General features: G+C 36.9%; 2 protein-coding genes and 1 pseudogene across 2 annotated transcripts; all 3 read right to left on the bottom strand.

Annotated features, from left to right (window-relative positions):
- Positions 1-2,862: 2,862 nt before the first annotated feature.
- On the bottom strand, positions 2,863-6,326 carry LOC145097071 (proline-rich receptor-like protein kinase PERK15). Its single transcript, XM_079034567.1, has 2 exons — positions 5,288-6,326; positions 2,863-3,995 (listed from the first exon to the last, which is right to left on the bottom strand). Exons 1-2 carry the CDS (start codon positions 6,236-6,238, stop codon positions 3,048-3,050), a joined length of 1,899 nt encoding a protein of 632 aa, XP_078890693.1. The 5' UTR covers positions 6,239-6,326; the 3' UTR covers positions 2,863-3,047.
- Positions 6,327-6,896: 570 nt separating this feature from the next.
- On the bottom strand, positions 6,897-7,490 carry LOC145060033 (putative serine/threonine-protein kinase PBL22). Its single transcript, XM_079007774.1, has one exon. The coding sequence runs from the start codon at positions 7,488-7,490 to the stop codon at positions 6,897-6,899; it is 594 nt and encodes a 197-aa protein (XP_078863900.1).
- Positions 7,491-13,182: 5,692 nt separating this feature from the next.
- Positions 13,183-13,869, bottom strand: LOC145060025 (putative receptor-like protein kinase At5g59700 pseudogene; annotated as a pseudogene).
- Between the last annotated feature and the right edge of the window lie 655 nt (positions 13,870-14,524).

Here is a 14,524-nt window from a genome sequence, read left to right as displayed (position 1 = left end):
GTGGAATTAGATAAGTGTCTAGGCTTCGTGTGGTAGTGGTGGAAGGTGATTCATGGTGGTTTTGTGAATAAAAACATAACCGCATTTGATAATACAGTGTCTAGCTTAGAGATCAGTCACAATAAGAAATTAAGTCACACGTCTATCACAGGGCTTGTATAATGATTTTCTTAGAGATGATTAGATGAAGACTTACTAATTGAATCTTTAGTGCAAGCTCAATCTTCCGGATGATCCTAGCTAGCGGTGGACGTTTCTGTAAGTCCAGGCTAACGCACTCATGTGCAATTTTATTAAATGTATGAAAAGACTTCAAATTAATACCATCTCTAATAATAGGATCGATTAACTTGTCTGGATCGGCTGCCATTTTTACATCATCATAGACGCTCCGGACCACATTAATGAGATATTGTGGGTTATCATCATCTCCAAAGCACTTTGGATTATAAACGAGTGTGCCACTTGACATTTCGAACATAACAACTCCAAAGGAGTAAACGTCTGACTCTTTCGTGAGGCTGCTTCTTTCGTTGTAAACCGGATCCATGTAAAATTTTGTGCCCGCGACCTTTGTATGAACTTGGCTATCTTCCTGGTTTCTTGCTCGAAATTTTGACAAACCAAAATCACAGATTTTGGCTTCGAGATTCTCATCTAACAGATCTTGTTGAGTTGTTGAACCTTTTTAACTAATACAAATAACAAATTTACAAAAGATAAACAATATTTATGTAAAATCACTAAAACCCAAATACATAAGAAAGTATAAATGCAAACTTTTAGGAGATTAAAGAAAGTACCTGTAGTAGGTGTGTGAAGGTAGAAAAAATGATTATTTGTTTAAAAAAGTTAAGAACAAGGCAAGTTAAAAAGGAACACGGGAAAACTTGACAATATATATGCAAAATTATAGTGACTCGATTACGTTAATTCTCATATGGTTTTTCTGTTCATCTTCCACATCTAACAGTCACATGTAAGATTCTTTGCAGGCACAACACATCAAATTGTTAATCATTTTTTTGAAAAAAAAAACTCCTCAATAACTAATATTGATCCTCTTCCACGGAAACACCATAACCTTCATTTTAAATGCCTAATTATACTAGTAGTCTAGGGAGACAATCATCAGCTAAATGATACATCCAACATATTTCTGAATTTCTTGAAATTTCACCAAATCAGATTTCAAAAAAAGAAAAAACCAATTTTCACCTAAATTCCATTCCTGTGCAGCAAAATTGAAAGTGGTCAAACAACCCTAGTAGCCGATCAGACTTCAAAATCATGTATCATAGCTAATAACAAGTTAGGGGGGAATGGTTTCATGTGTAGATTAGAAGAATAGATTTCACATAAATCGATTTTAGAAAATTAGAGATAAACAAACCCGGTGCATGAAGGCGGTTTAGTGGCTATCGTCGGCGCTGTCGAGGGCGGATACCATCACTGGCGACGATGGCGTTATTGAAGACTCGTGTGTGTGTGGTCGAAGATGGGGGCAGCTACGCTGTCCGAGGTCAACAACGGGAAGAGGTTGGCGGATTTTTAGCCGGCGATGGGAGGAGATGATCGGCGCTGGAGTTGTTCGGATGTGGGAAGAGAACAAAGGGACGATTAATCGTAGAATCTGTGTGTGTTTGATGGATGAATGTGTTTGAGGGCAAAAGAGGGAAGAGCGCGTTTCTTTTTTATTCAGATATAAGCTGAAATCTGAAAGTTTAAGTGACTTTAATTTATAGGCTACCAAACACTCTTAATCTAAATAATTAAGAGGTTGCCTCTTAATTTGTCAATTAAGAGACTACCAAATAACCCTCTGAATTTAATAAATCATTTTGTTTATATGATTCTATGGATAAAGGTGTATAAGAATTATAAGAACTACTAAAAATACATTAATAAAATACTAATATGTTCTTATTTTATGGATCTTCATGTATAAAATAAATATTTTAGATTTGTACATAATAACAAAATACATTGTAATTATTTTCTTATTTTATGGATATTTACAAACTACTTAATAAAAATGAAAATCAATCTTAGTACAACAATTATAATATTCATCTTTGGAGATGGAGTTGTCAATTATGTGGTAGCGGAAGCACGGCCTCTCAGTTCTCCGCCTTGACCAGAGTTCTTTCTCATGTTACGTGTGTCAGGAAGATCGTTGGGGGCGGGGTGTTGATCCACATGAAGGCTTTATTGTTAATAACACTACAAAATATATTGATTCGATTTTATTGCAAGAATGTATGATTCAAACGAGATGGTGCCTATCAAAGTTAATATTCATCTTTGGAGAACTATTCTTGATAGACTTCCCACTCGTTATAATTTGGCTTGAAGGGGTGTTGACATGTTCTTGGTGGTTTGTCCTTTATGCTCTACTCAGATTTAAGTATGTAGTCATGTGTTTGTCAGTTGTGATGTGGAAAAGGAAATTTGGAATAAAGTGCTTAAGTGGCTTGATCTCCGTTTTCCTTTGTTTGCAAATGTTGCAGAGTTATTGGATTGGATGGATGCAATTCCTTCTGGTCTGTCAAAAAAGCAAAAGCTTGAAGTTATTTTCAATACCACGATCTGGGTTATTTGGGCCTATAGGAATTGTGATGTGTTCAAGAAATAGAACATGCGGAAAAGTCATATTTTTTAACGCATTGTCATTCATTATTTTAATTGGTTCTCTATTACAAATAACAAAAGTAGTATATCTTGGACCAGTGGTTGCGAAATCCCCCTTTATATGACTCTTTATAATTGGTTTCTTTTCACTAGTTTTTGCTAGTTTTCTTTTTATAATATGTGACTGTTCAAAAAAAAAAAGTAGAACAATGATAATACAATACACAAAAATAAATAGATAAAACATATTCTAAAATTTTAATAGAGTAATAGAATCACATATATTGATCACACATGAAAAAAATATATCATTGATTTTTTAAGACTAACTAAAAAACAACACCATTATTTTTTGAAAATTAAAAAAAAAAATGATAAAGAAAGTTGTATAGTCCATGGTATTCCTAGTTTCCATTTCATTCAAAATCCGCTGCATCCTCAAGCTTCTGAACGACTTCATCCATGGTAATACGTGCTCCACGATCCCTGCGGGCTGCAACACGGTACATCCCACGGCCTCCTGGCTGAAGGCTCCTGAGTAACCACCTGCCCCTCATTACACACCGATATGCGGTTTCTTTAAATATCTTCAAACAACGGCCATCAATCTGATCTCTTATATATTTATCAATGAATTGATCGAGTTCATTGTTATCATAGTACTCTAGAAGTATATCTATTTCATTTCCTGGCTCAAGATCTCCTGCTAGTGCATAACGTTCGCCTCCACTCAAAATTTCAAACATAATCATGCCAAATGAGAACATGTTTGATATGTGTTCGCGTGGTCCCATTCTTGTGGAATATCCTTGACTTGACAAACCAAAAAAACAAATTTTGGCTTCCATACTTTCATCTAACAATATGTTATTGCACATAATGTTTCCAGTTATTTCTACATTGTCCTCCCCAAGAGCCAAATGAAGGTACTGGAGTCCTCGTGCTACCCCTAAGCAAATCTTTAGACGTTGTGCCCATGTCAGAAGCCTCCTCTTTTTCGAGTCATTGAGGTAACTAGAAAGGCTCCCGTTGACACAATATTCATGAACTATAATCCTCTCATCGCCTTCTACACAGTAACCAACGAAACGAGATATGTTTTGATGGTGAAAACTGGACACTATCTGGAGCGCCTTATTGAATTCGTTCTCTCCTGGGTAGCTTTTCGGATTTAAGCGGTTGATCACATTGGTGTGGTTTTGCCACCGTGCATAGAGTGGTCCACTATCTCCTACTCCACGTCCATAGCCTCGGATATATGTTTCCCTACTGAAGTTATCGGTAGCCAAGTTTATTTGCTCAAGTGGAATTATATAACTGTCTAGGCTTTGTGTGGTAATGGAGGAAGGTGATTCATGGTGGTTCTGTGAATAAAAACATAACCACATTGCTTATATAGAGGTGTCTCTTAAAGATCAGTTACTATTAGAAATTAAGTCATACATCTATCAAAGGGTTTATATATATAGGGCTAGGTTATAATGTGGATGAACAATTATTGTCTGGACGTATAGACAATGTTATTCTATGAGAATTACTAAGTGAATAAGTTGTTTATTAATACGAATACGGCAAAATCTTACAAAAATATCGTCATTTTTATGCATTCTCACTAATTCTTATTTATTTTTGTTATCAAACATCGTTTGTCACTCATTTTCATTTTGACAGAATACGACTTAATAAACATTCTGACAGAATGAGAATAATAATAAACTTTATAATAACTTTATAGACGATTTAATTAGTGAGAATATGTGTTAATGACAATAGTTATGTAAATTATACGTATTTATATTACCAAACAACTTATTTTCTTTATCATTCTCACAGAGTAACATTGTCGACACGATCACACAATAGATGTCAATCCACATTTGAACCTACCTACCTATATATATATATATATATATATATATATATATATATATATATATATATATATATATATATATATATATATAGAAACTCAAAAATGACATGTGTTAATTTTTTAGAATGTCTCTTTGACATGTGACATTTTTCTATTAATTTTATTATTATTTTTTTTTTATGGTAACAAATCAAATTCAATTTAAATTCAAAATTTAAAAATACAAAATTATATCCTAATAACATTATTATGTTTATTTGGTTAATAAATTAATTCATAATTACTTACAACCGACATATATTTGTTTTTTTTAACATTTATTATTTTTTATTTGAATAAAAATTTTAAATATACCGAACATGGTTTTCACGGGTCATAAAGTAGTGTGTGTGTGTGTGTATATATATATATATATATATATATATATATATATATATAGAGAGAGAGAGAGAGAGTTAGGTTATTTTGTTTTTACTATCTATTGTGTGCATGTATTATTTGATTCTGAACCAATCATTTTAGTTATTTTAGAAAGTAATTAATACATACTATATGTTGAATATATAATTGGTATTGATTACATCTTCAACATTTAATATATATTAATTACTTTCTTAAACTAACTAAAATGATTGGTCCAGAATCAATCATACATTTACACAATAGATAGCGAAAACATTTGAATATATATATATATATATATATATATATATATATATATATATATATATATATATATATATATATATATATATATATATATATGATTAGATGAAGACTTACTAATTGAATGTTACGTGCATGCTCAATCTTCCGGATGATCCTAGCTAGCGGTGGACGTTTGTGTAAGTCCAGGCTAAGGCACTCATGTGCAATTTTGTTAAATGTATGAAAAGACTTCAAATTAATACCATCTCTAATAATAGGATCGATTAAGTTGTCTGGATCGGCTGCCTTTTTTACATCATCATAGACTCTCCGGACCACATTAATGAGATATTGTGGGTTATCATCATCTCCAAAGCACTTTGGATTATAAACGAGTGTGCCACTTGACATTTCAAACATAACCACTCCAAACGAGTACACGTCTGACTCTTTGGTGAGGCTGCTTCTTTCGTTGTAAACCGGATCCATGTAAAATTTTGTGCCCGCGACCTTTGTATGAACTTGGCTATCTTTCTGATTTCTTGTACCAAATTTTGACAAACCAAAATCACAGATTTTGGCTTCCAGATTCTCATCTAACAGTATATTTGCACTCTTCACGTCTCTATGAATTACTCTTTTGTCTTCCCCTAGACCAGAGTGTAGGTACTTGAGACCTTTTGCTGCACCTAAGCAAATGTTCAAGCGATGTGTCCATGTTAAGCTACGCATCTTATCCGGGTCTTGGAGATGACGATCCAGGCTTTTGTTGATAGCATACTCATAAACTATGATCATATGATCGGACTCATCGCAGTAACCTATGAAAGTGACGATGTTTGGATGATGGAAACTGGAAACCATATCGAGTTCATTATGGAACTCGTTGTTTCCTTGATAACCATCCTGATTGAGGCATTTGATGGCTACTGTGCGTCTGTTCCATTCTTCAGAGAGTTGTCCTATGTGGACGAAACCGAATCCACCATCTCCGATCAGAGTTTCGGAGCTGAAGTTTTTTGTGGCCCTCATAATCTCGCCCAGTGGAATTCGATACTTATCTAAGCTTCGCCCTGAAGAAGACATTGTTTTATTATATGTTGGTGATTCGTTTGAACAAAGAAAGTGAATAACAAGGCACCTACGAGCGGTGATTATGTATGGTAGACGGAGCTTTGTGGTTCCTGTTTATATAGATGTTTATTTAGACGGAACTTATTAGTTTTAAAGCCTGTGCCTATTTTGCCCTTTGCTTAAAGATTATTACATATAACCGTTGACTATGACCAAGTCCCTCGAATAAATTAATCGCATTACAGTACAAGATGGTGGATGAGAATATGTTTTTTATTTAACCGAGAAAACGAAATTATGGTCCTTTAATTTATTGATTACGAAGGCAAAGTAGACAAGTTTTAATAATAAAAAATACAATAAACATATAATTGATCGAATATAATAAACCGTGCTTACAAGCAACCCGAATTTTTTAAAGGAAAAGACTTCATTTTTTTTTTCTTTTTGGAGCTGAATAAGGTACAAAAACCAAGAAGAAAACAACAACAACCTACAAAAGAAAAGAGACCATAAAAACCACACCAAACAAACAGAGGAAAAACAAATGAACAAGCAGCAAAAAAAGAACTTCAACAACAGCAAGGTACTACTAAACTTCGATCAACAACTCAACAACAATGAACTATTAAAGTCAACCAGCAACACCAAATTGAATCAAGCAACCGACTTAAGGGCAAAGCTGATGGCTCTTCTTTATGCACCGATATGCAACTGCTATTAATATATTCAAACAACGGCTATCAATTTGATCTCTTATATACTCATCAATGAATATGTGGAGATCATTGTTGCGATAGTACTCTTGAAATAGATAAAATTGCTCTTCTGGTTTAGCATATTCGTTTAGATCATGCGCCCGACGTCCACTCAATAGTTCAAACATTATTACGCCAAATGAGTACATGTCTGATATGTATTCGTCGGGTTTGGGGTTTGTGTGACATTGTCTTGACAAACCAAAAAACGAAATTTTGGCATCCATAGTTTCATCTAACAATATGTTTTCACAGTTAATGTTCCCGCGTGTTGCTTGGTTGTCTTCCCCAAAAGCCAAATGAAGGCACTGGAGTCCTCTTGCAACCCCTAGGCAAATCTTCAGGCGTTGTGCCCATGTTAGTTTAGGCAAGTTATTCCTCTTGTTTTCGAGATAATTGGCAACGTTTCCATTGACATCATATTCATGAACTATAATTCTCTTTTTGCCTTGGTCACAATAACCGATGAAAGGCGAGATGTTTTGATGTTGAAGACTGGAAATCATACGGAGTGATAACGGTACTCTTACTTTGTCAAACACACGTGTACATTACTTTGTCAAACACACGTGTACATAAGTCCCACATGTTAGTCGATAGCTTTACCTAATCTTTAGGAATCAGTTGAGTGAAATCTTTGTATATATATTGTTTAATTCTCCTCTGTAATCAATATAATCAGATACAAAATCATTCACAGAGTTGTTATATGGTATCAGAGCCACCTAATATTTTTCTCTGTTTGTTTTTTTCTCTTGATTCACTCCATGGCGACTCCTCCACTTCTCCTTGGCCTAGCTGCAACTTCTTCTCCAGTCAATTTCCAAATTCCCTCACGTAGCGTAAAGCTAGATCGGGACAATTACCCTCTGTGGTGTACCACCATTATCTCCGCCTTGGAAACATTTGACCTAGAAAGCTTTGTTCTCAATCCAAATCCGCCATGTGAAACTATTCTCCTAACTCCTGAAGCTGCAGACGAGCCGCCATCCACAGCCCCAAATCCTGAATTCCAAACTTGGAAGAAGAAGGACCGATTTCTCCTTCTGTGGATCAAATCCACCCTCACTGATCGTACCCTTGCAATAGTTGCATGGGCCACCTCATCTCAACAGGCCTGGATTGCTCTTGAAAAAACGTATCAGGCCCAAACTATAAACTATGGCCCGGCGTATGCAGATGAAAGTTGAACTACAAACCCTCTCCAAAGGCTCTTTATCTATGTTGGAGTACATTGAAAAGAAACGCACTATTGCTGACTCTCTTGCAGCCAGCCTCTACACGATATCCCCTGAAGATCTCATCGGTCATATCCTATCCAGCCTTGACTCCTCCTATGGGCCTTTTCTCACTGCCTTTATGATTAAGGGTGACATTACCTCCATAGACGACCTCGTTGGTCTCCTTCTACAAGAAGAAGCACGCCTTGAGACTGAGCTCATCCGTCAGTCTGTTGTTAACCCACAAACTCCGTCCCCCAATTCCTCTACTCCCTTGGCGTTAACTGTGAACCGTCCTTCTTCACGTTTTTCATCTTCCTCTTCTAGCCCCACCTCTACCATTGGTCCCCGCACCGGAGACAATCAGCGTCGCCGTCTCCAATGCCAACTTTGCTCCAAGCCCGGTCATGAAGCCATTGATTGTTGGCAACAAAACAACCAGCAGGACTATCCTTCCCGTCGTCCTCGTGATCAGACCCGACCTGCTCCACGACAAGCTCACTTAACCCATCATAACAACCCTTCAACAGTGATAAATCCGTCTTGGTATTTTGATACCGGGGCCACTGACCACGTTGCACCAGACATCCAAAATCTTCACATCGCAGATGCCTATAAGGGACCAGACAAACTACAAGTTGGTGATGGTAACAATCTCATTATTTCTCATGTTGCTTCATCTTCATTGCATCATCTTAAATTGCCCACAGTTCTTGTTGTGCCTCAAATCACAAAACGTGTCATAAGTGTCTCTAAAGTAACACATGACAATAATGTTTATCTTGAATTTTGGCCTAAGCATTGCTATGTTAAGTCTTTTCAGGGACAAACCATACTCCAAGGGGACGTTAATCATGGTCTGTATCGCCTACCGCTCACCACAAACACATCGTCCACAAAACTTGCTCTCTCTGGTGTCAGAACAACACTCCACGGTTGGCACAAGCGGTTGGCTCATCCCCATGCTCCTCTCCTTCGGCGCCAGCTTTCTTTATTCAAGTTACCTGTTTCATCAAATAATTTTCCCAACATTTGTGAATCATGTAAAATGGCTAAAAGCCATCGTTTACCTCTTACGCATGCTCATACTACTTCTATTTCGCCTTTTGACTTGATATACTCGGATGTTTGGGGTCCTTCTCCCCTATTTTCTCTTAATGGAAATCGTTATTTTTTGCACTTTATTGATGATTGCACAAAGTATGTATGGATCTATTTCTTATCTCATAAATCGCAAGTTTTTTCCACATTCTTACACTTTCACAAAATGGTTCAAACACAGTTTCACACCACCATCAAAAATCTCCAAAGTGATTGGGGTGGTGAGTACCGAAATGTCTCACAATTTCTTCACTCCCACGGTATTAATCACCGCATCTCTTGTCCCTACACTCATGAGCAAAACGGTGCAGTTGAATGCCGCAACTGCATCATTGTTGAAAAAGGCTTAACTCTCTTGGCTCACTCAACTCTCCCACATACATTTTGGGAGCATGCTTTCAAGACAGCCACCTATCTACACAATCGGACAATTACAACTGTTCTAGATTTTTTGTCCCCATATCAAAAACTCTACTCTAAAATTCCTGACTATGGTTTTCTAAAAACCTTTGGTTGCCTTTATTACCCATTTTTGCGTCCATACAATCACCACAAAATTGATTTTCGTTCCTTACCTTGTGTATTTCTCGGGTATAATACTACTCACAAGGGATATCTTTGTTATCACATACCCTCCTCTCGCATATATATTGCTAGACATGTACTCTTCAACGAGGATATTTTTCCATATGCTAATCTTGCACCACCTACTTCCACATCATCCCTACCAACTCACTCTACAGTCTCTTCCTCCCTACTAGAACAGGCAGCCAATTTGACTGCCTCTCCACCTTCCCCCCCTCCAACACCAATTATCCCTTCACACCCCCCCCACTCCTCTCTCTCCTCACGACCCTCCTGTTCCTTCTTCCAGCCCTCGGTTTCAAGGCTCCACTGTAAGCTCACGAGCCAAAAGCACCATGCCATCCACTACTCATTATCGCCCAGCCAATCGCAACACGCATCCTATGGTGACTCGAGCTCGTACAAATTATTTAAAACCAAAAGCTTTCTCTACTACTCTCATCCCTTCCCCCAACAATGAACCACACACCTATAAACAAGCCAGCCTTCATACATGTTGGCAAGATGTAATGCAAAATGAATACAATGCACTAATGAGAAATAATACTTGGTCTCTTATTCCGTGTCCCTCTAATGTCAATCTTGTAGGTTGCAAGTGGATATATAGGGTAAAACGCAAATCTGATGGGTCGATTGAACGTCACAAGGCAAGGCTCGTCGCTCAAGGTTTCAGTCAAGAAGCAGAGGTAGACTATTTTGAGACTTTCAGTCCGGTTATCAAACCAACTACCATTCGTTTAGTCTTCTCAATAGCCATCTCAAGCCACTGGTGCATACGACAACTGGATATCAATAATGCCTTTTTAAATGGGGACTTGCTTGAAACCGTTTATATGAGACAACCACGTGGTTTTGAAGATGCTCATAAACCACGTCATGTATGCCGACTGAACAAGGCTATTTATGGGCTCAAACAGGCCCCCAGGGCCTGGTTCGCTAAGCTGAAAACATATTTATTCCAACAAGGGTTCCGTGCATGTCAATCTGATACATCTCTTTTCGTGCATCACTCCTCATCCACTGTCATTTATATCCTTGTTTACGTAGATGACTTGATTATCACAGGTACCAATCCCACTCTCATTCAGAAATTCATCCAACAACTTGATCGAGTCTTTGCTCTCAAAGATTTGGGAGACTTACATTACTTCCTGGGGATTCAAATCAATCGCTCCAACAATTCTCTCACCTTAAATCAACAAGGCTATATACGTGACATTCTTGAACGAACCTACATGTCCGACTCCACACCGCTTTCGACTCCTGCTGATGCTCACTCAAAGCTCACGTCGACTGGTGATCCGTTTTCTGATCCTAAACTATATCGACAAGTGGTAGGTGCCCTTCAATATACCACAATCACAAGACCTGATATCACCTATGCGGTCAATCGTGTGTGTCAGTACATGCATTCACCAACAATTCAACATTGGCAAGCTGTCAAAAGAATTTTATGATATCTAAATGGCACCAATGATCATTGCTTACACTTTTCACCCACCACCAAGACTCAACTGTTAGCTTTCTCAGATGCAGGTTGGGTTTCTGATAAAGATGATTGTCGATCCCAATATGGGTTTGCAATTTACCATGGTTCCAACCTCATTAGTTGGACCTCTCGCAAGCAACGCGTCGTGGCTCGTTCAAGCACGGAAGCAGAGTATCGTTCTTTAGCATATACCTCAGCAGAATTGATTTGGATCAAACAGTTACTTCACGAATTACACGCTCCAAAACTCAATTGTCCGTTAATTCTCTGCGACAATGTGGGTGCCATCTTCATGAAAAAGAACCCTGTAATCAACACTCGATCTAAGCACATCGCACTCGATTTCCATTTCATCCGTGAACAAGTTGAATCCAAACAATTACAGATCTCACATGTGTCCTCTGTTGATCAAGTTGCTGACATCTTTACGAAACCTCTGCACAAGGATCGATTCACATCCATTCGACACAAGCTTCAGGTGCGTTCTGCCCATGAGCTTGCAGGGGGTGATAACGGTACTCTTACTTTGTCAAACACACGTGTACATTACTTTGTCAAACACACATGTACATAAGTCTCACATGTTAGTCGATAGCTTTACCTAATATTTAGGAATCAGTTGAGTGAAATCTTTGTATATATATTGTTTAATTCTCCTCTGTAATCAATATAATCAGATACAAAATCATTCACAGAGTTGTTATACGGAGCTCCTTTTTAAAATCTTGACCCCATGCGCTTAGGTAGGTTTTTGAATTCAAGCGGGTGATAGCCATGGTGCGGTTTTGCCACCGTTCATAGAGCTGTCCTCTATGGACAACACCATATTCATAGGATCCGATACGTGTTTCCTGATTGAAGTTTTGGGTTGCCAAGTTTATTTCCTTCGGTGGAATTAGAAAATTGTCTAGGCGTCGTGTGGTGGTAGTAGAGGTAGATTCCTGGTGCTTCTGTGAATAAAAACATAACAGAGTATGATTTAATCACACCACATCATTTGTAAACAAAGACCTAGAAAATAATGGTGGTGTGTTTTCTATATTTTATATTATAGTATAGGAAATCCAAAAAGTGCCATGAATAAGAATGTATTTGTTCTTTTATACACAAAAAGATAGTGTACAGATGATTTGTTAGTTGTTACCTTTAAAATCTTGATTTTAAAACATCAATAATAATAAGGCTACATAAATATTATTCTAATTAATTAATGAGAAATTAAATATCCTTCTACTGATTCTTTTTATCCATCATACTTATTAATTTTATTAAATATGACAAGTGTGACAATCTTATATAAAAATAGGAAGATGGTAAGTTAAAAAAAAATAGGAGGGTATTTGACCTAATTTTAATATAAATATAAATAATAAATAATGTGAGAATTACAATTTAAAAAGAAATCTCGGTGTTAATTGTGGTACCCGCAAACAATATCACATCACGGAAAATTTATGGAACAGTTTATCCTATATAATATATATCAGAAAGATTTTTTTTTAAAATGATTAAATTAAAAGACTTACCAATTGAATTGTCAATGACTGCTCAATTTTCCTGATGACCCTCTCCAACGTTGGACGATTCTCTAGCTTCAGGTTAACACATTCATGTGCAATTTTGTTAAATGTATGAAAAGAGTTCATATCAGCATGATCTTTAATAAAAGGATCAATTAACTTGTCTGGCCCCGCAGCCTTTTTGTCATCGTCATAGACGCTTCGGACCACATCAATGAGATATTGTGGCCTATCATCATCTCCAAAACACTTTTCATGATATGCCAATGTCCCACTCGACATTTCAAACATAACCACTCCAAAGGAGTACTCCAAAGGAGTACACGTCCGACTCTTTGGTGAGCCTGCTTCTTTCGTTGTAAACCGGATCCATGTAAAACCTTGTGCCCGCGACCTTTGTATGAACTTGGCTATCTTCCTGATTTCTTGCACCAAATTTTGACAAACCAAAATCACATATTTTAGCTTCAAGATTGACATCTAAGAGTATATTTGCACTCTTCATGTCTCTATGAATTACACTATTGTGCTCCCCAAGACCTGAGTGAAGGTACTTGAGCCCTTTTGCTGCACCTAAGCAAATCTTCAAGCGTTGTGCCCATGTTAAGCTACGCATCTTATCTGGGTTTTGGAGATGATGATCAAGGCTTTCGTTCTTAGCATGGTCGTAAACTATGATCATCTCGTTGGCCTCATCACAGTAGCCAATGAAAGTAATGATGTTTTGATGAAGGAAACTGGAAACCATCTCGAGTTCATTACGGAACTCGTTGTTTCCTTCAGCACCATCCGGTTTGAGGCGTTTGATGGCTACTGTGCGTGTTTGCCCGTCTTTAGAGAGTTCTCCTTTGTGGACCATACCAAATCCACCCTTTCCGATCAGAGATTTTGGACTGAATTTACTTGTGATCTCAAGGATCTCATCCAGTGGAATTCGATATTTTTCTACGTTTACTCCTGATGAAGACATGGTTTTCTTAATACTGATGACTTTTTTAAACGACAAGGAAACTAAAAAAGAAAGCACTAAAATGTGGTGATTATGTGTGGCAAAGTGGCAGAGATAGAGATTCGTCGTTCCTGTTTATATAGACAGAACTCGGCCAGTTTGCTTAGAAACGGGTACCTATAATACTTGGCATAAATAACCTTATAACCGTTGAGTATAATTAAGTCCCTCCATAATTTAGACTCACACTGCATCACATGATGGCCAATGCAGTTTCTCCTTTATTTTATCTGAGCAAGACATTAATTATACGCAAGACAGCAAAGAGTGGGAATAGTCAATCTGATACTTGTTGTAATTTAGATGCCGCTTCGTGTTTAAATTATTATAGTAAAATGTTTGCAGGAGAATTATCTTTTGGGCACAATTATAATACATTACAGTTTATAACGTAGTATAATTTAGTATTAGAAGGAAACAAAATGTAAATATCTATTCCATATATATCTTGTAATCCAAGGTTTTTTTTGCCACTTGTCAAATTTTCAAGAGTTTTGCCACATGTAATTTTGTGAGAATTTTAGAATTATTATTTTCCACTTGTTATTTTTTAGAATTTTCATTTTTTAAAATAAAATTTCATATAAGTAAAGAGAATTATTCTATTAATTTGATA

Source organism: Lactuca serriola, chromosome 1 (genome assembly GCF_051521515.1).
Source record: "Lactuca serriola cultivar US96UC23 chromosome 1, Lser_US96UC23_V15, whole genome shotgun sequence".
NCBI lineage: Eukaryota > Viridiplantae > Streptophyta > Magnoliopsida > Asterales > Asteraceae > Lactuca > Lactuca serriola.
This window is presented reverse-complemented; position numbering and strand designations above follow the sequence as displayed.

Bases quoted from the DNA above. Each gene is read 5' to 3' on its own strand.
- LOC145097071 (XM_079034567.1), bottom strand. From the start codon at position 6,238: ATGTCTTCTTCAGGGCGAAGCTTAGATAAGTATCGAATTCCACTGGGC. The intron at 3,996-5,287 runs GTAAGTCTTCAT...TTTTATTCACAG, and splicing joins ATGCACGTAACATTCAATTA to AACCACCATGAATCACCTTC.
- LOC145060033 (XM_079007774.1), bottom strand. From the start codon at position 7,490: ATGATTTCCAGTCTTCAACATCAAAACATCTCGCCTTTCATCGGTTAT.